Here is a 23658-nt window from a genome sequence, read left to right as displayed (position 1 = left end):
GCCCTTAAACAGGACATCTCCACTGCCTCCAACCATCTCCTCGCTGCTGCATTTACCACCCAAGCTTCACACCCATGTAAGAGTGTTGGTACTACTATACTTTCATACATTCCCTTCTTTACCTCCATAGATAACGTTTTTTGACTCCACATATACCTCAACGCACCACTCACCTTTTTTCCCTCATAAATTCTATGATTAACCTCATCCTTCATAAATCCATCCGCTGACACATCAACTCCCAAGTATCTGAAAACATTCACTTCTTCCATACTCCTCCTTCCCAATTTGATATCCAATTTTTCTTTATCTAAGTCATTTGACACCCTCATCACCTTACTCTTTTCTATATTCACTTTCAACTTTCTACCTTTACACACATTCCCAAACTCATCCACTAACCTTTGCAATTTTTCTTTAGAATCTCCCATAAGCACAGTATCATCAGCAAAAGGTAACTGTGTCAATTCCCATTTTGAATTTGATTCCCCAAAATTTAATCCCACCCCTCTCCCGAACACCCTAGCATTTACTTCCTTTACAACCCCATCTATAAATATATTAAACAACCATGGTGACATTACACATCCCTGTCTAAGACCTACTTTTACCGGGAAGTAGTCTCCCTCTTCTACATACCCTAACCTGAGCCTCACTATCCTCATAAAAACTCTTTACAGCATTTAATAACTTACCACCTATTCCATATACTTGCAACATCTGCCACATTGCTCCTCTATCCACTCTATCATATGCCTTTTCTAAATCCTTAAATGCAATAAAAACTTCCCTACCTTTATCTAAATACTGTTCACATATATGCTTCAATGTAAACACTTGATCTACACATCCCCTACCCACTCTGAAACCTCCTTGCTCATCCGCAATCCTACATTCTGTCTTACCTCTAATTCTTTCAATTATAACCCTACCGTACACTTTTCCTGGTATACTCAGTAAACTTATTCCTCTATAATTTTTACAGTCTCTTTTGTCCCCTTTCCCTTTATATAAAGGGACTATACATGCTTTCTGCCAATCCCTAGGTACCTTCCCCTCTTTCATACATTTATTAAACTAACGTACCAACCACTCCAACACTATATCACCCCCTGCTTTTAACATTTCTGTCATGATCCCATCAGTTCCAGCTGCTTTACCCCCTTTCATTTTACGTAATGCCTCACGTACCTCCCCCACACTTACATTCTGCTCTTCTTCACTCCTAAAAGATGGTATATCTCCCTGACCAGTGCATGAAATTACTGCCTCTCTTTCTTCCTTAACATTTAAAAGTTCCTCAAAATATTCTCACCACCTACCTAGTACCTCCATCTCCCCATCTACTAACTCCCCTACTCTGTTTTTAACTGACAAATCCATACTTTCCCTAGGCTTTCTTAACTTGTTTCTCACTCCAAAATTTTTTCTTATTTTCATTAAAATTTCTTGACAGTGCATCTCCAACTCTATCATCTGCTCTCCTTTTGCACTTTCACCACTCTCTTTACCTTTCTTTTACTCTCCATATACTCTGCTCTTCTTATAACACTTCTGCTTTGTAAAAACCTCTCGTAAGCTGCCTTTTTCTCTTTTATCACACCCTTTACTTCATCATTCCACCAATCACTCCTCTTTCCTCCTGCCCCCACCCTCCTATAACCACAAACTTCTGCCCCACATTCTAATACTGCATTTTTAAAACTATAAATATTTTAAGGTAAGTAATGAGTGCACTGTGTGTGTATTATACTTTTTTATTGTTTGTTGATGCCTAGTTCTATTGCTAACTTAATATATGTTAGTGTAAACTTGTTATCTAGTATTTGTATGCATTTATAAGGGGGAAAAAAAGGGTGTTCCACTTTATGGTGGTAGCCTGGAACCTAACCTGCCGTATAAGTGGGGCCCTACTGTATAGAGGGCCACTGACAACTCCGCCACCACCACCAACACTATATGTACGGCTTATGCTGTCAGTGGCCCTTATAAACTCAACACCACCACCACTCCACATACGTAAATGACGTATCTTATTCATTCTAGAGTGTATATCATGTTTCTGTTATTTATACAGTGGACCCCTGCCTTACAAACGCATCGTGTTACGTTAAATCTGCCATACGAAGCAATTGAACGCAAAAATTTTGCCTTGCCTCACGATAAAAAAACTCTCCTTATGTGATTCATCCGGGACGCGTCCCACGTGTGGCATCAGCGCCAGTGTTTACAAGCCAGCCAGTGTGGTCGCATCTACGCATACATTCGGTACATTTCACATTATCCCAATGTTTTTAGTGCTTGTAACTGCAAAATAAGTCACCATGGACCTCAAGAAAGCTTCTAGTGCCATCCCTGTGGTAAATAGGGCAAGAAGTAGAATGGAATTGAAAAGAGATTTAGGAAATGTGTGCAAAGTGGGTTGAACTGCAAACCTTTACGGATGAAAATCACCCTGACACAGCTACTGCAAGCCGTGTTGGCAACCTGTACAATGACAATGTTATGGCCCATTTTAGGAAAGTCTTAAAGGAACGGGAGGTACAGAGCTCTATGGACAGATTTGTTATGCGACAGAGGTCCAGTGACTCAAGCTGGTCCTAGTGGCATTAAAAGAAGGGAAGTAACCCTGGAAAAGGACTTGATACCTCAAGTCCTAATGGAAGGGGATTCCCCTTCTAAACAATAATTTCCACACTCTCCCTACCTCCCATCCCATCAATCATCACCAGATCTTCAATAAAGGTAAGTGTCATGTACAGTGGACCCCCGCCTTACGATATTAATCCGTTCATGAGAGCTCATCATAAGACGAAATTATCGTATGGCGAATTAATTTTCCCCATAAGAAATAATGGATATCAAATTAATCCGTGCAAGACACCACAAGGTATGAAATTTTTTTTTTTACCACATGAAATATTAATTTTAATACACACGAACTTAAGAAGACATGCACAAATATAATACTCTACTAAGAATGCAATACATGACACTATTGAAGATCTGGTGATGATTGATGGAATGGGAGGAGGGGAGTGTGGAAGTTGTTATTGTTTAGAAGGGGAATCCCCTTCCATTAGGACTTGAGGTATCAAGTCCTTTTCCGGGGTTACTTCCCTTCTTTTTTTGTACTTAGCAATTATCTCTCTTCATTTCCATGGTAATTTTCACCCTTTTTCCCGCAGGGTTGGCACTAGAAGCTTTCTTGGGGCCCATGGTGACTTATTTTGCAGGTACAATCACTAAAAACACTGTGATAATATGAAATGTACCGAATGTATGTGTGGATGCTGCCGCACTGGCTGGCTTATAAACACTGGCACGCACAGGGCAGCTGAGGCCACGCGTGGGACGCATCCCGGACGAATCGCGTGAGGCGAGTTTTTTAACATGAGGCGAGGCAAAATTTTTGCGTTAAAATGTATCGTATGGCGGATTTAACGTAACGCGATGCCATTGTAAGGCGGGGGTCCACTGTATTCTATTCTTAGTAGAGCAGTAATTGTGCATGTCTTCTTCAGTTTGTGTGTATTAAAATTAATATTTTATGTGATAAAAATTTTTTTTTTTTCATACTTTGGGGTGTCAGGAACGGATTAATTTGATTTCCATTATTTCTTATGGGGAAGATTAATTTGACTAACGGTAATTTCGGCTTATGATGAGCTCTTGGGAACGGATTAATATCGTAAGGCGGGGGCCCACTGTATTGTGTCATATTAGATCAATTGTGATAGATAAATAAGCTGTAGTCAGATTCTTTAAAAAATGAATGTTTTGTGAATATTTTTGGGTGTCTGGAATGGATTCATTGTATTTACATTATTTCTTATGGGAAATATTGATTCAGTTTTGCACATTTTGGTTTTAGAACGACCTTCTGGAACCTGGAGTTTACCCGGAGAGTTCCGGGGGTCAACGCCCCCACGGCCTGGTCTGTGACCAGGCCTCCTGGTGGATCAGAGCCTGATCAACGGATTAAGTTTGAAAATTGGGGTTCCACTGTATAAGATGCAAATGTAAAAATCATGTACAAAATAATTAAAATATACTTTAAGTCTTTACAAAATAATTTTGAATGAGAAAATAGACAGTTGGGCAATGTAATTTAATGTTGATGAATGTTATGTAATGGAAATTGGAGAAAGCAAAATCAGACCACACAAAGAATATAGATTGTGTAACAAAATTGTGAGATATTGGGACTAATATTAACCCTTTCAGGGTCGACAGGCCTTCTCAGAGACTTGTTCTCAGGGTCGGCCAAATTTCAAAAAAAAAAAAAAAAAAAAAAAAAAAAAAATATGAAAAGATGGAGAATCTTTTCCCGATCATATTGACACCAAAAGTATGAAATTTTATGGAAAACTTACGGAGTTATGCTCTCGCGAAGTTAGCGATCTCAACAATGTTTACGCATCGGCGATTTTGCCCACTCTGAGCCCTATTTTCGGCCAATTCCAGTGTACTTGTCGACAAAAATCATAACTATTTCGCTAGAACTCCAATTTTTTCTATTGAATGAGTACAGGAAACCACCCATTTACCGATTTCAACTATCCAATACAGTGGTCAGAATTTAGCAATTTTGCCAATTTCACACACTTCAAAAGATGCCAATTTCCGAATAGGGTCCAGAATAAACAAGAAAGACATTCCTGGCACTAAAATAACATTTCCGCTGTTCATTAGTCACGTCCCCATGCCCCTCTTACATTCTTTTGCTTTTCACTTTGAATTTTTATTCTCACAAAAAAAATAGAAGATTTACTGTTATGCAGACTACTGCATTGGTGTAGATATGGTATAAATATTATCAGCGCACTTGTGAAAGAATATTAGACTCACCATTGGACGCATAGCATGATTTGTTTACTTTTGAACTTTGGTAAAAATCAAACATTTCTGCTACTTTGAGCACAATTTCAAGGTAGTTTTCTTTGTAAAACCAGTCAAAATCATCTCAATTTCTGTAATATGTCTTCCATTCTATAAAATGAGATCAGGAAAACTAGAATACAACAATAAATACCATACGGAAATACAGTGCAAAGCCTCTGTTTTAATCCAAAAACACGGTCCAAGATTTTTTTTTTTCTCATTACGCACTGTGTGCTGCAGGATTTTTTTTATACCGCGCACACTGACCACATAGACCCATTCTTTCATATGTAGGCTTACCAGCTTTCTCTCAACAGATTTGAGGGCGCTAGAATTTAGGTGTACTAGTGTACTTCCAAAGACCCTGGTGCATAAGCCGTACTAGTACGGCCGAAACTCTGAAAGGGTTAATAAGAAATTTGTCACCAGATGATGATGAAAGATGCTATGAAATAGATTCCACGACTAAAAAAAAAAAGTAATCTATGATTTGAAGAATAAAGATGTTGTTTGGAGTGACATCTAAACTGTCATATCTGAGCACCATTGTAAAGATGGTGATATTGTGTGAATGATGGTGAAGGTGTTTTTCTTTTTTGGGTTACCCTGCCTTAGTGTGAAACGGCCATCATGTTTGGGGGGTGGGATGTAAATTCCTGTAAGTGATTCAGTAATACTCGTTTGCAGTTGTTAGAAGAGGTGTGCCTGTTGGGGAGTGATACTCACTATATCTGCTGGAAGACTCCACCCAAACATGAAGCATCACCTGCTCCAGTATCTAGGTAAGGAAAAGTTCTGTGAATTCCTTAATTTAACATGCATTTATAACACTTGTGCCAGGTGGCAGCTATTATCAAACAGGGTGTGCATACTGCATAATGTGTTAGAGCAGGGGTCTCCAAACTTTTCGCTTGTGGGCCAAAGAAAAAACAAGTCTTATAAATATAAATGAATGAGTAAAATTTAAGTGAATAATTGTTATCTAGATCCTTTTTGTAATTGGCATGTTATGATTCAGAACAGAAGAGAAATGTGACAGTTATGAAGAAGCAATACCATGCTTACACTGGGAAGTGATATATGATGACTAAAAATGTCATAGCCAATGCTCTGACAGTATAAGCCATTATTGAACTGCAGATAAGAAAATCTGACACAAGATTAATTTGCATAAGATTAATAGGAATGATGGAATCTTTTAATTTCAAAATATTGCTGAATTGAGGTTTTAAGCTTGAGCTAATTATTAGAATGGACTTCAGATAAATGTGTGTGATATATGGACTTGACATACTTCATTTTTTAAAATGTTTGTTTACAAAGGTATGTTGTACCAAACTCCGTGATACGAATTCACAAACAAATCTCATTAAATTTGGAAACTGTTCAGGCTGTAAAGATTTATTAAATTGGATCAGCTTTCCTTCTTTATACTTTTCTTTCAGCATGTCATCTGATTTGAGATCAGTAATTTCCATTTGAAATTGTTTTTACAAGTCATTAATGATTTCTGTTGCAAATAAAGAAGGAAATTCTGCTTCACTTTCATGAAATCTTTTCATATGGGAAATGAACCAAGTTAGGAACTTTCACCTGCCCTTCAAATAGTATCAGTTTTGCCCTGAATACCTTGACATGTGTGAATAGATCACACATCAGATTTGTTTCTCCTTGCAACTTCAGATTCAGTAGATTCATATGGCTTGTCACGTCTGCAAAGAATTCAAATTTCCAAGGCCAGTTAGCATTTGATAAGTAGTTTGGGTCGATTCTTCTGTGAGAAATTAATCTATTTCTTTTCTGAGCTGAAAGAACTGTGATAGAACCTTTCCACAACAAAGGCATCAGACTGCTGTTTAATAAGGCAAGTCAATGAACTCGGAATCAGTTTTTCAGAAAATCTTGAAACTGGCGATGATTAAATTAGTGAAATCGAATGAAATTCACTATTGAAGATGTCTTCTCTGGTTCTTGTGTTATGCATGCTATGCATTGTTACTAATTCTTGTGTGACATTAAATTCATCGTTGATGCCACGGATGAATATTAGGAGTTGTGATGGACCCTGTGGACAAATTTCAGCTTGGAGGTTTGGACCTTGAAAAATTGCTGATAGTGTTATGATTTTTAATTACATATTTTCTTGTTTGAAATGGTAGTAAATCTTTTTTTGAAGGTAATGACATAAGAAATGCTGGAAAATTGTAGAATTACACAGGTGCAAAGTTGGCAGCCTTGATGCAATGTGCACATTGCACTTTCACTCAGTTTGAGTCCTATTTTAAGCCCATTCTACTGCTCATTTCGACTCAAATTCCAAGCTATTTTACAAATATTCCTTCTGATCTATCAATTTTGCACAGTGCCCATTCGCCTCTCGCAACTACCCTATAATACATACAGAAGTTGGTAATTTGGCCAATTTTACAAAATTAAAAAAAAAAAAAAAAATTTCAATATAAAACAGTCCAAAATAAAAACTGTGGTTGTGCCATCCGCTAAAGCACCCTTTCCTAGGAACTTTTTATTAATCGTGTCCCCAGTCTTCTATAAAAGACATTCCCTTCATTTTAAACTCATTATTGCAAAAAAATTAGTTTTACCTTGTTTCTTGGATTAATAAAATATAAAAAATGTATGAAAGTATAGTAGTACCAACACTCTTATATGGATGTGAAGCTTGGGTGGTAAATGCAGCAGCGAGGAGACGGTTGGAGGCAGTGGAGATGTCCTGTCTAAGGGCAATGTGTGGTGTAAATATTATGCAGAAAATTCGGAGTGTGGAAATTAGGAGAAGGTGTGGAGTTAATAAAAGCATTAGTCAGAGGGCAGAAGAGGGGTTGTTGAGGTGGTTTGGTCATTTAGAGAGAATGGATCAAAGTAGAATGACATGGAAAGCATATAAATCTATAGGGGAAGGAAAGAGGGGTAGGGGTCGTCCTCGAAAGGGTTGGAAAGAGGGGGTAAAGGAGGTTTTGTGGGTGAGGGGCTTGGACTTCCAGCAAGCGTGCATGAGCGTGTTAGATAGGAGTGAATGGAGACGAATGATACTTGGGACCTGACGATCTGTTGGAGTGTGAGCAGGGTAATATTTAGTGAAGGGATTCAGGGAAACCGGTTATTTTCATATAGTCGGACTTGAGTCCTGGAAATGGGAAGTACAATGCCTGCACTTTAAAGGAGGGGTTTGGGATATTGGCGGTTTGGAGGGATTTGTTGTGTATCTTTATACGTATATGCTTCTAAACTGTTGTTTTCTGAGCACCTCTGCAAAAGCAGTGATAATGTGTGAGTGTGGTGAAAGTGTTGAATGATGATGAAAGTATTTTCTTTTTGGGGATTTTCTTTCTTTTTTGGGTCACCCTGCCTCGGTGGGAGACGACCAACTTGTTTGAAAAAAAAAAAAAATGATTGTTTATTTTTCAAACTCCCAATAATTGAAGCAGACCTGGTTAAAACCCATAAAACAGACCAGGGAGGAGGCTAGGGGGCCCAACCCTTTCTCAGAGCAGTATTTGAATTAGCTTTTATGCCATTCAGTTAACCTTTGTGTAATGGAACATCTTGTGTATCAAGAGTGTCCAGGGGCATAACAAAATAACCTAATAGCACAGTATCTTCACTTTGCTTTCTTAATATAGGGTCATTGACAAATAATTACTGCTGTTAGTTTATCTAGATTTGTGCTTTAAAATCTTTGATATATATATTAGAAAAGAAAAAAGAAAATTCTTATCTAATTTGTGCGCATTGTTATTATTTTATTATGCACCATATGATGTTACATTCACAGAACAACAAATGATAACTCTAGTGATGAAGAGGAAGAGGAGGAGGAAGAGAGAGAGAGTGGCGTTGCTGGACCGTCAGTCTCGGCTGGACAGCGGGAAGACGTTCCCCCATCTGATACCACACCTGGTGAAAAACGGCCTGTACCTCTTGTGGACTATGTACTTAATGTCATGAAGTTTGTAGATGCCATCCTCAGCAACAATTCGACTGATGACCACTGCAAAGAATTTGTCTCCCAGAAAGGCCTTGTACCACTACTAGGCATTTTGGGACTGCCAAATCTTCCAATAGACTTCCCAGTTTCTCAAGCTTGCCAATCTGTAGCATCAGTCTGCAAGTCCATATTGGTTAGAAGAGATGCTTTGTGTACTTTAATATGTTTAATGAAATGATTTATATATTAATGCAAGCTTGCATGTATTTAAAAACCTGTGTATTAACTTTTTTAAAAGTAGTATGCATGTCTGTAATGAGATGGTGTGCTGGGAGGGAGGAGGAGGTTGAAGTGAAAGGGAATGGAGAGGGCTACATTGGATAGTAGTGGAAAACTGAGATGAAAATGGGTAAGATGGGGCCTAAATGGTTTGGAAGGGAGATGGGAGGCTGGTAGTGGGTGTGATCTAAAGTGAATGAGGGAGAGTTCACCTTGTGAATTCAAGCTAGAATGGCCCCTAATTTTATGTAAAAAATAAAAATAAAAACATGTTTGCCCTTATTTCACCTTGGTCATCACAATGTTTAAAAGTAGCTATTTTTTACCACTTTGGTTAGTGAGGTTCTGGTTAGTTTTAGTAGCATTGGATGGCAAAGGATAGTGTGTGTTGTGTGAAATGTAAATTTGTAGAGTGTAGTGTGTGCACTTTGAAGGAGAGGTGGGAATGTTGTAGTTAGGTTAATCTGAATTGTGATGTCAGCACACATTTGGAAAGAGAGATTGAATGAAAGATGGTGAATGTGTGTTCTTTGAGCCACCTGGTCTTGGCACGAGATGGCTGTTGAAAAAAAAAAAACTTTTGAATATATTTCTTTTTCAGAATCTTGCTCATGAAAGTGGAGTTCTTCAAAGAGGACTACAGTGCCTGAATGAGAAATTAGAAGCTTTGGCTCCACTACATCAGCCTCTGCCTTCTCCAGGGGGATCAGTTTTGCTGCACGAGTTAGCTTCTGCGCCGACCCCTGGTGAGGCCACAGCATCTCCGCAGGCTACACCTCTCTTGCATACCCTTAGTGCCGTTCATGCTTACATTATGATGCTGGTCCACGTTTGCCGCACGGGACAAACAGAGATAAGGCAGGTCTCTATCAACCAGTGGGGAACAGAGCTAGGCCTACGTGTTTTGGCAGGACTCACCCAGTTGTACACCTCACTTGTGTGGGAGTCTACAGTGTTGTTAGCTCTCTGTTCAGATGATGCTCTTCCTGCTGGCTGTCTTTTTGGAAAGGAAGACACCGACAAACTTCTCCCTCCAGATTTAAGGGTTAGTCATCTAATAGCATTTTTAATAGAGATCTTTAATATATATTTAATAGATATATGTATATAGATATATGTATATGTATATATATATGATATGTGTATGCTTCTAGACTGTTGTATTCTGAGCACCTCTGCAAAAACAGTGATAATGTGCGAGTGTGGTGAAAGTGTTGAATGATGATGAAAGTATTTTCTTTTTGGGGATTTTCTTTCTTTTTTGGGTCACCCTGCCTCGGTGGGAGACGGCCGACTTGTTGAAAAAAAAAAAAAAAAAAAAAAAAAAATTTGGGGGGATATGTTGTGTATCTTTATATGTATATACTTCTAAACTCAAATACAAAATGGGAATTGACACAGTTACTTTTTGCTGATGATACTGTGCTTATGGGAGATTCTAAAGAAAAATTGGAAAGGTTAGTGGATGAGTTTGGGAGTGTGTGTAAAGGTAGAAAGTTGAAAGTGAACATAGAAAAGAGTAAGGTGATGAGGGTATCAAATGATTTAGATAAAGAAAAGTTGGATATCAAATTGGGAAGGAGGAGTATGGAAGAAGTGAATGTTTTCAGATACTTGGGAGTTGACGTGTCGGCGGATGGATTTATGAAGGATGAGATTAATCATAGAATTGATGAGGGAAAAAAGGTGAGTGGTGCGTTGAGGTATATGTGGAGTCAAAAAACGTTATCTATGGAGGCAAAGAAGGGAATGTATGAAAGTATAGTAGTACCAACACTCTTATATGGGTGTGAAGCTTGGGTTTTGAATGCAGCAGCAAAGAGATGGTTGGAGGCAGTGGAGATGTCCTGTCTAAGGGCAATGTGTGGTGTAAATATTATGCAGAAAATTCGGAGTGTGGAAATTAGGAGGTGTGGAGTTAACAAAAGTATTAGTGAGAGGGCTGAAGAGGGGTTGTTGAGGTGGTTTGGTCATTTTGAGAGAATGGATCAAAGTAGAATGACATGGAGAGCATTTAAATCGGTAGGAGAAGGAAGGCGGGGTAGGGGTCGTCCTCGAAAAGGTTGGAAGGAAAGGGTAAGGGAGGTTTTATGGGCGAGGGGCTTGGACTTCCAGCAGGCGTGCATGAGCGTGTTCGATAGGAGTGAATGGAGACGAATGGTATTTGGGACCTGACGATCTGTTGGAGTGTGAGCAGGGTAATATTTAGTGAAGGGATTCAGGGAAACCGGTTATTTTTATATAGCCGGACTTGAGTCCTGGAAATGGGAAGTACAATGCCTGCACTCTAAAGGAGGGGTTTCGGGATATTAGCAGTTTGGAGGGATGTGTTGTGTATCTTTATACGTATATGCTTCTAAACTGTTGTGTTCTGAGCACCTCTGCAAAAACAGTGATTGTGTGAGTGAGGTGAAAGTGTTGAATGACGATGAAAGTATTTTCTTTTTGGGTCACCCTGCCTCAGTGGGAGATGGCCGACTTGTTAAAAAAATTTTTTTAAAAGGAATTTGTTTTATTATATAATTAGATTCATCTTTCTTTTTTTCAACAAACCGGCCGTATCTCACCAAGGCAGGGTGGCCCAAAAAGAAAAACAAAAGTCTCACTTTTTAAATTTAGTAATTTATGCAGGAGAAGGGGTTACTAGCCCCTTGCTCCCGGCATAATTAGATTTATACGATAAAATATTTTTTATTCCTAGAATCTTCAGGTTCTATTTTTTTTTATTTTAAATCTCGACAAAATTTGTAATTACTACAAACATTGTTTAAGGCAGTTGTGGGTGGAATCTTGGCAGATAGGGGGTAAATGGAATACATGCTGAGGTGTAATATTTCTAAAATATTACCCGGGAGCAAAAGAACTAACAAACCTAAAAAGGAAATGATAGTGTAAAATATAGAGCAGTCATGTGGGGGTACACTAATGTAGTTACTGTGTTCCTTTCAAGGTAGGTACTATACCATACCTTGGTATAGTACCTACCTTGAAAGGTACACAGCTACCTTCCACTTTGATCAAATCTGATTGCCCATTTCTTAGGTGATATGACCCCTACAGGTTTAGTACTTCCCTCTACTAAAATAATACTGTTTTAAGTAATGGACAAACCATTATTCCCCCCTCTCCCTCTTTTTATTGTATGCTATAGCATGCTAGCAGACCATCATTGAAGTTTGTGATGTTGCATAATTTTTAATAAATCATAAGCAAACTGCAAGAAATAAGAAGAGCTCAAGATCAGACCATTAGCAGTCCTTGACAAAAGCAGTCAGGTTCAAGGATCATGCCCATTGGTAGCTGCCAACAGGTGGTGGTTATCTTTGGTATTAAGTAGCATTCAGGAAAGTGAATGGTGGTAAAATGGGAGAAATAAACCTTCAGAATCATGAATGCAAGTAAAGGAGAATACAAGAGCATGTAAGAAAAATGGGGTTCGAGTGAGATTGTTTGAGAAGGTGTAAACAAAGGTGAGGTTGAATCTGAAGTTTTACGAATGAATATGGAATCACTTTGCGAAATGTAGCTAATGTAGTTCTGAACAAGCATGGAGCTTTTGGGTCTGGGTGAAAGCCATAAGGAAAAGAAAATGGAAACCAAGTATGAAACAGCAAGAAACCATTTGCCAGCATTTTAAAGGATTAGGAAATTTGGTATTTAACATTTAAGGGATAACTGCAGTTTTTTAACCAAAACCTAAAATTTAATTAATATTAATTTATTAGCTTTCACAGATTGGCTAAAGGTTTCAAATTTGATTCAATTATAATTTTAGTGTGATGATGGAAGCCGAAGTGAGGCTGTTGCCATGGAAGTAACAGAAACAGATGTGAAAGTGGCAACAGGAGGGAGTGCGCCGACAGCTGACGACAGTAGCACAGAGAGCCCAACTCGACAACAGTCAGCTGCTACACAACATCAGATGAAGCTGATCAAACCTCTTTTATCGTCAGCATCTAGATTAGGGAAGGCTCTAGCTGAGCTCTTTGGTTTACTTGTCAAGGTGAGTAATTTACACTACTGTACTCATTAATTATTTTTTCCTCTGCCTTTACAATGTCTTCAATGATTTGTACAGTTGTCCCTACAAATTCTCTGGGGGTTATGCTCCTGGAGGTTCAGTGAAATTCTTCATAAAGTTTTTGCATAAGCACTATTGAATTTCAGGACCCACATTTCTTGACAAAATTCTTCTTTCAATGAAATGGTCATATCCCACTGAAGCAGGGTGGCCCAAAAAGAGAAGCAAGAGTTTCTCTTTTTAATTTTAGTAATGTATACAGTCGAAGGGGTTACTAGCCCCTGGCTCCCGGCATGTTAGTCGCCTCTTACAACACACATGGCTTACTGAGGAAGAATTCTGTTACACTTCCCCATGGACATAAGAGGAAATGAACAAGAACTAGTAAGAAAATAGAAGAAAACCCAGAGGGTTGTGTGTATGTACATGCTTGTACATGCAAGTGTAGTGTAAGTAGAAGTAGCAAGACGTACCTGAAATCTTGCATGTTTGAGACAGAAAAAAGACACCAGCAATCCTACCATGTAAAACAATTACAGGCTTTCATTTTACTCACTTGGCAGGAGAGTAGTATCTCTCTGGGTTTGCTGTCTACCAGCCTACTACCTAGAAGGAATTTACCATACCTACACCAAAAAAACATTCTATACAGTAACATTTGTTCAGGTAAAAACTTGAGAAAAATAAAATCTGTGGTGCACTGTGTGGCTCATCCAAGCACATTCACAATTTTGAAATCTGTTTTCTTGAGAAATGTTGTACCAGATGAGTAGGAACCTCTTATACCAAATATATAACAAAGATGAGTTTGTGTAATAGTTACAGAAGAAACAAATATGTAAAGGAGAGTATGTCATCATCTTCCCTCTTCTTTGTACAGTATTGGCTGTATAGGAGATGATCTTAGGGTTCAGTTACCATTTCATAATTGCTTACTGTTTCTTTAATGAATTTTATAACATTGAGTTCATTGAATGATTTCTAGTTGTGTGTTGGATCACCATTACGTCAACGCAGAGGACAACAAGTGGCAACTCCAATCACCCCACCATCTACATCAGCAAGGGCAGTGGCATCTGCTTTGGCACAGCTCCTCTATGCTGGCCTTTCCTGGACACCACCTCCATCTTCTCCTGTACCCAAGTTTCGTCTTACTTTCCTGATATGTTCTGTAAGGTTTACCAATCCTATGCTTTTCGATGACAAGAAGATGCCTTACCATCTGATGCTTCAGTACTTTGTATCTTCTCAAGGTCTAAAAGGTACAGTGGAGATGTCCTGTCTAAGAGCAATGTGTGGTGTAAATATTATGCAGAAAATATGGAGTGTGGAAATTAGGAGGTGTGGAGTTAATAAAAGTATTAGTCAGAGGGCTGAAGAGGGTTTGTTGAGGTGGGTTGGTCATTTAGAGAGAAGGATCAAAGTAGAATGACAAGGAGAGCGTATAAATCTGTAGGGGAAGGAAGGCGGGGTAGGGGTCGTCCTCGAGAAGGTTGGAGAGAGGGGGTAAAGGGAGGTGTTGTGAGCGAGGGGTTTGGACTTTCAGCAAGCGTGCGTGAGCGTGTTAGATAGGAGTGAATGGAGACAAATGGTATTTGGGACCTGACGATCTGTTGGAGTGTGAGCAGGGTAATATTTAGTATGGGGATTCAGGGAAACCGGTTATTTTATATAACCGGACTTGAGTCCTGGAAATGAGAAGTACAATGCCTGCACTCTAAAGGAGGGGTTTGGGATATTGGCAGTTTGGAGAGATATATTGTGTATTTTTATACGTACATTGTATATACTTCTAAACTGTTGTATTCTGGGCACCTCTGCAAAAACAGTGATTATGTGTGAGTGAGGTGAAAGTGTTGAATGATGATGAAAGTATTTTCTTTTTGGGGATTTTCTTTCTCTTTGGGTCACCCTGCCTCGGTAGGAGACGGCCGACTTGTTGGAGAAAAAAAAAAAAACTTAGATCTTGGTAATTTTTTTATTTAAATTCTTTAATTTGTGACATTGGTATTTATATAAGTTGCCATTTGCAAGTCAGACCAAAGGTGACATTTCTTGTCACTACAAGAGAATCTGCACAGTATTTAAATGCAATACTCTCCTATTTGCTTGCATTGGTAGTCTTGGCTTGTGGCCCCGCCTCTCAACTTACTGCTTGCCAGATTCACACTCTCCTAGCCTTGTGGGCCCTATCGTATCTATTCTTAAAACTGAATGGAGTCTGATTCCACTGCTTTGTTTTGGTGAATTTCACTTCTCTGAAACTTAAGAGATACTTCCTGACATCCCTGCGACTAAGTATCTTTAACTTACGGCTCTTTCCCCCAAATATCTTTTCCCTGCCTCTCTCCCTCTCTGCCTTATCAATTCCTCTTGAGGATTTTGTAAGTCAACATGTCTTCTTTAGTTCTTCTGTCTTACAAGGTCTTCTTGAAATTAAGTTCCTTTAGCCTTTCCTGGTAGCTCATATTCTTTAGCTCTGGAACTAGTCTCATTGCATACTTCTGCACTTTCTCCAGTTTCTTAACATGCTTCCTCAGGTGTGGGTTCCAAGCTGGTGCTGTGCACTCCAAGATAGGTCTGACACATGTTGTATAAAGCACCAAGAATGGCTCTTAAGATACTGAAGGCCACTCTCGGATTTTTCCAAGTAAACATTGGCTGTAGAGGTTATTTGGTTGATGTGAGCCTCTGGCAGTTTGGTAGGCACTGGGATTACTTGCAGGTTTTCTTTGAACAAGTTCATACTATGTCTGGTCTTCTGGCCTCTTTCCCAACCTTCAAAACCTTGCATTGGCTGGGACTGAAATCAAGCAACTATTTCTGACCAGCCCTGCAATGTGTCCAGATCCTTTTCCAGTCTTATTTCCCATCCTCATCTGTATTCTCATTAGTTTTACATCATCACTGAATAGATGCATCTGATTCAATTGTATCTGTTATGTATACCTTGTGGTAAACTGCTTTATGCTCCTTCCCATTCTGACATCTTCCTGTACATGCACTCTGCTTCGTTTCCCTAAGGTACTCCTTTATCTACTGGAGTACATTCCCAGTTATTCATGCTTGCTTTTCAAGTTTATGCCCCCAGTCTCCTGCAGGTTACAGTATCAAATGCCATATTGTAGACCAAGAAAATGCAATCCACCCAACACACTCCTGTCTTGCTTTAATTATTTTGTCATAGCATTCCTAAAGTCTGGTAAGATGACTTGTCATTGCTGCATGCTTGCTGGTGGTTTATGAAACCACTCCTCCAAGTGCTCCACTGCTCTCCTCACCAGGCCACAGTGCCCTGTGGCCTGGTGGCTCAAGCTCTTGCTTCAAACGGCGAGGGTCTGGGTTCGATTCCCAGCGAGGATAGAAACATTGAGCATGTTTCTTTACACTGGTTGTCTGTTAAGTTTTTTGTTCACCCATCAGTAAAATGGGTACCTAGGAGTTAGTCGACTGGCGTGGTTCACATCCTGTGACAAAACTGACCTAGCGTTCCTGAAATGCTCTGCATAACAACTGGCTTTCTGTATAGTAGTATGTCATTGATGTCAGCTAGGCCTGTATACCATATACATGTACTTGTTGTAAATAAATATTTGTTTTTTTCCAACAAACTGGCTGTATCCCACCAAGGCAGGGTGGCCCAAAAAGAAAAATGAAAGTTTTTCTTGTTTACAGATTAGGGAAACTGGATGTAGTTCAGTGCCTCCTGCCTGTTGTTAAATATAGGTACTACATTTACTGTCTTTGGCAACTGTCCTGGGTTCTTTGACTTGTAAACCATAGCTAGCTGTTCAGACAGAACTTCTGCTTCCTCTTGGAGAATCCACAGTGACAACCTCTTGGTTCCATCATTTGTGATGTATGGTGTCCAGTACCTGCTGATGTATTTTCTCCTGGGCTTTCTGGCATTGCCACTTTTTCCACTTGAGAAAATCTTTGAATAGTTTGTTCAGCACTTCAGACACTTGTCTTTTTTCAAGAACTTTCCTTCCTTCAGTAAAATTAATGGGTCTTTAACCATTGTTTTTCTTCTGATGTGCCTGTGAAGCAGCCACATTAATAAATGTATGGAAATCTTGGTGACTACATTTTTTGTTGTAGGTATATTTTAGTAAGAACTTGTTTCATGTTGAGATTGTACTGTATCACTAACTTCAGTTATTTGTGCTACTTTGTTCACTGATGTATTACACTATATTACATAGTATTTTTATAATTGCTTTGTTTTATCTAGTTCAGTGATTTTGGAATTAAATTGATCACTTTATCTTTCAATAAAAATAATTCAGTACTTGATAGAGCTCCATTTTATGTCTGGTAATAGTATTTTTTATGTATTGTATATATGAAATAAAATTCCTATGGCTCTACATAGTTGCATATTTTCAGCCTTCTTTGACACATTTGAGTGGGCCATCACAGCAGGAGGGGCTGTTCAGGGACAAGATGGATTGGATTCTGGAGAGTTACCTGAAGGTACTGGAGAATTTTTGGACACATGGTTATTCTTACTGGAGCGATTAGTCAACCCACGGACTATGTTGGATTCTCCCAACTCCCTTCCCGCCAAGTCCTCACAACCTGGCTATCAACCATTCAGTCCTCTCAAGTTTTTAATTCATATACAAAAGGTACACAAAACATTGATTATTAGGTGAATTATAAACATGGTTCTTTTTGGTAGATAAAATTAGTAAAATGAATGAAGTGTATTTTGGAGCAGATATCCGAGAAAATTTCATAATTTCTTGCATGAAAATTTTATGCTAGTCTTCTTATGGTATTGCCTATTATTTTTTGCATTAGAGCAGTTGCACCATTGGTCTCACTCATATACTCACGGGTCAGCAAGGAAGTCATGATGTGTAAGGAAAGGAATGTTCAGTTATTTGTTTACTGATCATATTTTTGCTATGTAGTAAATGACAAAACAGCATTCTGAGGAATTAATTCAGATGACATTTTACCAGCAGAGATCATATTACTAAGCTCCTATATAGTTTAAGGCTTAAGTTGTGTTTCAGTTGATGCAGATTGCTAAATTTTTTTTGTACTCGAAAGTCTTAAAAAAAATTACTTGGTGAAAGTTTTTTTTCCCTCGCCCTGCCACGATGGGAGACGACCAGCGTGTTAAAAAAAAAAAAATTGTAAAATGCCTTTTTTTAAGCTGTTACCACTCCTTATTTTCTTTTTCTTTTAACATGTCGGCTGTTTCCCATCGAGGCAGGGTGACCCAAAATGAAAGAAAAACTCAAAAAAGAAAAAACTTTAATCATTCAACACTTTAACCATCACTCGTACATAATCACTGTCTTCGCAGAGGCGCTCAGATACGACAGTTTAGACGTCCCTCCAAACTGCCAGTATCCTAAAGCCCTCCTTTAAAGTACAGGCATTGTACTTCCCACTTCCAGGACACAGGTTTCAAAAGCCATTAGTCTCCATTCACTCCTATCTAACACGCTCACGCATGCTTGCTGGAAGTTTAAGCCCCCTCGCCCACAACCTTCTTTACCTCCTCCCTCCAACCTTTTCAGGGACGACCCCTACCCTGCCTTCCTTCCCCAACAGATTTATATGCTCTCCATTCTCTCTAAATGACCAAACTACCTCAACAGCCCCTCTTCAGCCCTCTACTAATACTTTTAACCCTTTGACTGTTTCAGGCCCCTTTCTGAAACTGTCATTCTATGTCGCTAAATTTTTGAAAAAAAAAAAAAAAAAAAATCTTATGAAATGATAATCTTTTCCCGATGGTAATGACACCAAAAGTTCAAAATTTGGTCGAAAACTCATGGAATTAGGATTCCACGTAATTCCGGCGACATATGCGTATCGGCAATTTCGCCGACTTTGAGCCCTATTTTCAGCCAATTCCATTGTTCCAGTTGACCAAACTCATAGCTATTTCTTTAGAACTCCATTTTATCTATCAGCTGAGTACAAGAAACCTCCCATTTACCAATTTGGACTACCCAATATTGTGGTCAGAAATTGGCAATTTGGCCAATTTCACGCAAACTAAAAAACATGCCAATTTCAAAATAGGGTCCAGAATAAACAAGGTAGACATTCTTGGCACTAAAATAACATATTCTCTGTTATTAGTCACATCTCTAGGCCCCTCTTGTATTATTATTGCTTTCTATTTTGATTTTTTATTCGTACAAAAAAATTTACAAAATTTACTGTTATGCAGACTACTGCATTATTGTAAAAATGGTATAAATAATATCAGTGCACTAGTGAAAGAATATTAGACTCCCCAGTTGATGTGTATTGGACGTGTGGTGTGATTTGTTTACTCCTGAACATTGGTAAAAATCGAACATTTCCGCTACTTTGAGCTCAGTTTCAAGGTCGTTTTCATTGTCAAAGTAATGAAAATCATCTCTATTTCTGTAATATGTTTTCCATTTTATCACCTAAGACCATGAAAACGCAAATACATCGATAAATACTATACGAAAATACACCTCAAAGTCGGTGTTTTAATCCAAAAAAACGATCGTTTTTTTTTTTCTCATTACGCACTGTGTGCTGCAGGATTTTTTTTATGTGGTGCACACTGACCACACAGACCCATTCTCTCACATGTGGGCCTACCAGCTTTCTTCTGCTTGATTTGAAGCCGCTAGAATTATTGAGTATATATACGTCTGAAACACTGGCTCGTAAGACGTATATATACGACCAAAACAGTCAAAGGGTTAAGAACTCCACACCTCCTATTTTCCACACTACGAATTCTCTGCATAATATTTACACCACACATTGCCCTTTAGACACATCTCCACTGCCTAGCCACCACCTGGCTTCAGCATTTACAACCCATGCTTCACACCCACATAAGAGCGTTGGTACCACTATACTCTCGTACATTTACTTCTTTGCCTCCATGGATAACGCTGTCTCCACAGATACCTCAACATATCACTCGCCATTTTTCCTTCACCAATTCTGTGGTTCCTCATCCTTCATAAACCCATCTGCTGACAGGTCTACTCCCAAATATCTGAAAACATTCACTTTCCATACGCCCTCCCTCCAGTGTGATATCCAGTTTTTCTTTATTTAAATCGTTTGATACCCTCATCACCTTATTCTTATCTGTGTTCACTGTCAGCTTTCTACCTTTACCCTCCCAAACTCGTCCACTAACCTTTGCAACTTTTCTTTAGAATCTCCATAAGCACAGTATCATAAGCAAGAAGTAACTGTGTCAACTCCCATTTTGTATTTGTTTCTCCATAATTTAATCCTACCCCTCTCCCCAACACCCTGGCATTTACTTCTTTCACAACCCCATCTTTAAATGTTCAACAACCTATGATTATTTATATAATTACCAATGTTTTCCAAATCAAGCATGTTATCTTTGTGTAATAAGGACTTCCACAGTGTTTTGCCAAGAAGAATTTAAGCTGTCAGTAGAGCATATTGTTATTATTAGTAGTACAATTAAGGTAATGTTAGACATAAACATAAAATTTAGGGAGTGACTGCTGAAATTACGCTTTTTCTTAAAATTAATAGTGTTAATTTCCTCAGGTTGCATTTGAAGCTGTAATGAAATTGTGGAACAAAAAGCCTTTGAAGTCCTATGGAGTACGCATATCTGAATCTGTTCTGGTCATCCTTTGCTCTATCATAAAGGGTGAGGCAATTATACTTGAACGTCTTGCCAAGGAGAAGGAAAGCATGCCTACTTCAACAACTACAGCCACCACGACCACCACAAATACAAGTACTAACAATACATCCACAACCACTACCACCACCACTACTACTAGCACCACAACCACTACCACCACCCCTGCCACTGCAACTACTGTCACACCATCTCCTGTGCCAGCTTCTGCTCCAGTGTCCTTAGAGGCAGCCAGTCAGCCTTCAGCAGACTCTGAGGTGAACCAGCAACATTTGCAGGCTCTGATGGACATGGGTTTTGGGAGGGAACGTTGTATGGAGGCTATTGCACAGACCCATACACTACAACAGGCCACAGAGTACTTATTAATGAACCCTCTTATGGATCAAGTTTCTGGTGTAAGTATTTATATGTAACATTGTTTTGTAATTACCTCTGTGTTCATGGAGATGGGAGAGGGGTTAAGCTCCAGCTCTATATCCTGCCTCTTAACCTTCTGCTGTTGTGATTGAACCCTGTTGTATCTATTTTTTAATATATAGAGAGTTTGGTTCTACTGTGTCATTGCCTCTGATGCTTTTGATTTGTCAGTTTCACTAACAGTTTCTCTACTTCCTCAGTAATCCCTTCAATTTGATCATTTCTTTGGTATTTTGTTAAAAAATTATAACATTCACTGCCACCAACACTGTCCATACCCGCTTGACCATCATTCTCACTATTCTGCTTCTTTGACCATCCTCACACTTCTTCCCACATGTGCTCCTTCCTCCCATGTGCGATCTCGCACTATTTATGTCTGTCACGACCATTTGAATTTTAAAAATGATGAAATGTAGGTCATATGGATTATTTAATGGTTAAAATTTGAAGCTCAGGAACTGGAGCTGTATCCCTGTACCATGTGTGTGACAGATACAATGAGCTTACAGGACATTATATTTTAGTGACCATATCTTGAATCTCTCAGGCTGGAGGCGGCGGTGATATGGAGTTGACGGAGGAAGATCAAATGCTGCAAGCTATTGCCATGTCACTTGGTGAGAATGTTCAAGTGTCAGGTAGTGGCAGTCAGCACCGAAGTGTACTTGCCAAACCGCCACCTGTCCCTCAAAAAGTTGTGGATGATGAACCTCTCAGTAAAGACACCCTTGGTAGGTAGTCAAGCACTAATCTGATACCAAATGAAAATGTTGACGAGATATATCTTAAAAGGTGTTTGTGTAAGTATTGATAAATTGCCATTGCAACCCAGTCTTCTACAAAATTCTCCGACTGGCATATATTTTGACAAAGTATCTGTGTTGGTTTTAATAAAATTTAAGTGATTAATGGAAATATTCATTTTTGCTTTGAAGTAATTTTGGTAAGTTAGAGTATTTAACCCTTTGAGTGTTAGTCACTTAGATCTATGTTATTAATGGCAGGGTCCCTCGTGTAGATCTGTTTGGAGTACAGCTCCCTCAGATAAACTGATAAGCAGTAAATTTTGGCCTAGATATTAAAAACTGGGTGTGTTCAGTAAATGTGGATAGTATACAAAAAATCTTGCCCCATGCAGTGCATGATGGAACAAGCAAAATGCTGACTTTGTGTTTGGTTTAAAATAGTGAATTTGAGGTGTTTTCTAGAATGCTTCTTGGTAAAAGAAGCATCGTAGAAATAGAGGAGGGGGAAGAAGTTAGGAGGAGCTTGTCATGATCATTCATATGTGGCAGAACCATTTCTAATTTTGTTACACTGTAATTGTAGGAATGGGGCTTTCCTTAATGTATGATTTTCACAACTTGACCATGAACTGGAAGTAAATCTTCAAGACAGTTTTGGAGCATTGTGAGTTGGCTTTATTCTACAAAAGCTTTATTTGCATTATAACTAAATGTTGCCATTACCATACTGTTAAAATATTGCATAGAATATGCCTCTGTGGGAAACTGCAGACATGTTAAAAAAAAAAAAAATGCAGATGCCTAGTTTCCTTGTAGGATTTACTGTTATATAGAAAGATCTTTGCAATTAAGAATCCTTGTATTTCTACTGAAATAGGGTATTTTTATTAGTTCAATTTCAATTTTCAAGTTGAATAACTTTCAATTTTCTTGTTAGATAACTTCACTGAATTTGTATTGGAGGGATGTTTGAGTCAGCTAGATGTCCAGCCTCAAATGGTATACAAAGTCTGTGAATTGCTCACTACATGTGCTACTCGCAACGGTACAGTGTGGAGAGACAACATGCTCACTACACTAATAAACCAGGTAGGTTACCTGTTTTTAATTTGAAAGTTGTTAATACCAGAAAACTGCTAGCTTCATAAGTGAATACTGCTTTGTCTCCAGTCTCTCTCCTCTCTTCCATGTCATATTAAATAATGCATTGTATGCACTACTAATTGAGGCTTTTTATTCAAGTTTTCTTGCACTAAAATTTTGACATGAAATTTGTATTTTAATTTATAGCTGTAAGAACATATTGCAAAGGTAAGTATCATTAAATAGTAATGGTATTGTAAGAGACCTCTGCCTATAATGCTTCAGGAAAAAAATAATGGTTGTTGTAGTGTAGAGTATTGTTAGCCTTTCAAAAGTTAGTTGACAGTCAAATTGGACATTCATTGTGTGTTGTGTGATGTGTAGTGTCATTTTGATGTCATTAGTCACATTTTGCAGACAGAATCCATATTGAAGGATATGAAGTATTGTTGAGCATATTGCCAAGTATATTTGGAAGTTTTCCTATCTGGAAAGGTTTATTTAACTGAAGCGAGTGGTATCTATGACACCACTTGTACAAATTTAGTTGAATTGGGTATTATAATTCTTGCAGAAATAGTTCTGATGTTTAAGTAACTTTCAGCATTAAGGTATTTGAAATGTT

The 23658-nt window shown here is 38.5% G+C and overlaps 1 protein-coding gene across 1 annotated transcript in view; it reads left to right on the top strand.

Annotated features, from left to right (window-relative positions):
* Window positions 1–23658, top strand: part of HUWE1 (HECT, UBA and WWE domain containing E3 ubiquitin protein ligase 1) — a gene marked incomplete in the record, with an annotated part of 207021 nt that overhangs the window by 18161 nt on the left and 165202 nt on the right. Inside the window, 9 exon segments of the mRNA XM_070099348.1 lie at window positions 5572–5666; window positions 8678–9023; window positions 9711–10154; window positions 12885–13112; window positions 14116–14392; window positions 17520–17761; window positions 20682–21179; window positions 21752–21935; window positions 22888–23039. Coding sequence (XP_069955449.1) covers window positions 5572–5666; window positions 8678–9023; window positions 9711–10154; window positions 12885–13112; window positions 14116–14392; window positions 17520–17761; window positions 20682–21179; window positions 21752–21935; window positions 22888–23039 — 2466 coding nt within the window.

Source organism: Cherax quadricarinatus, chromosome 67, assembly GCF_038502225.1.
Source record: "Cherax quadricarinatus isolate ZL_2023a chromosome 67, ASM3850222v1, whole genome shotgun sequence".
In the NCBI taxonomy this organism is placed as follows: domain Eukaryota; kingdom Metazoa; phylum Arthropoda; class Malacostraca; order Decapoda; family Parastacidae; genus Cherax; species Cherax quadricarinatus.
Note: the sequence above shows the minus strand (reverse complement) of the source record. Positions and strands in the feature narration are given on the sequence as shown.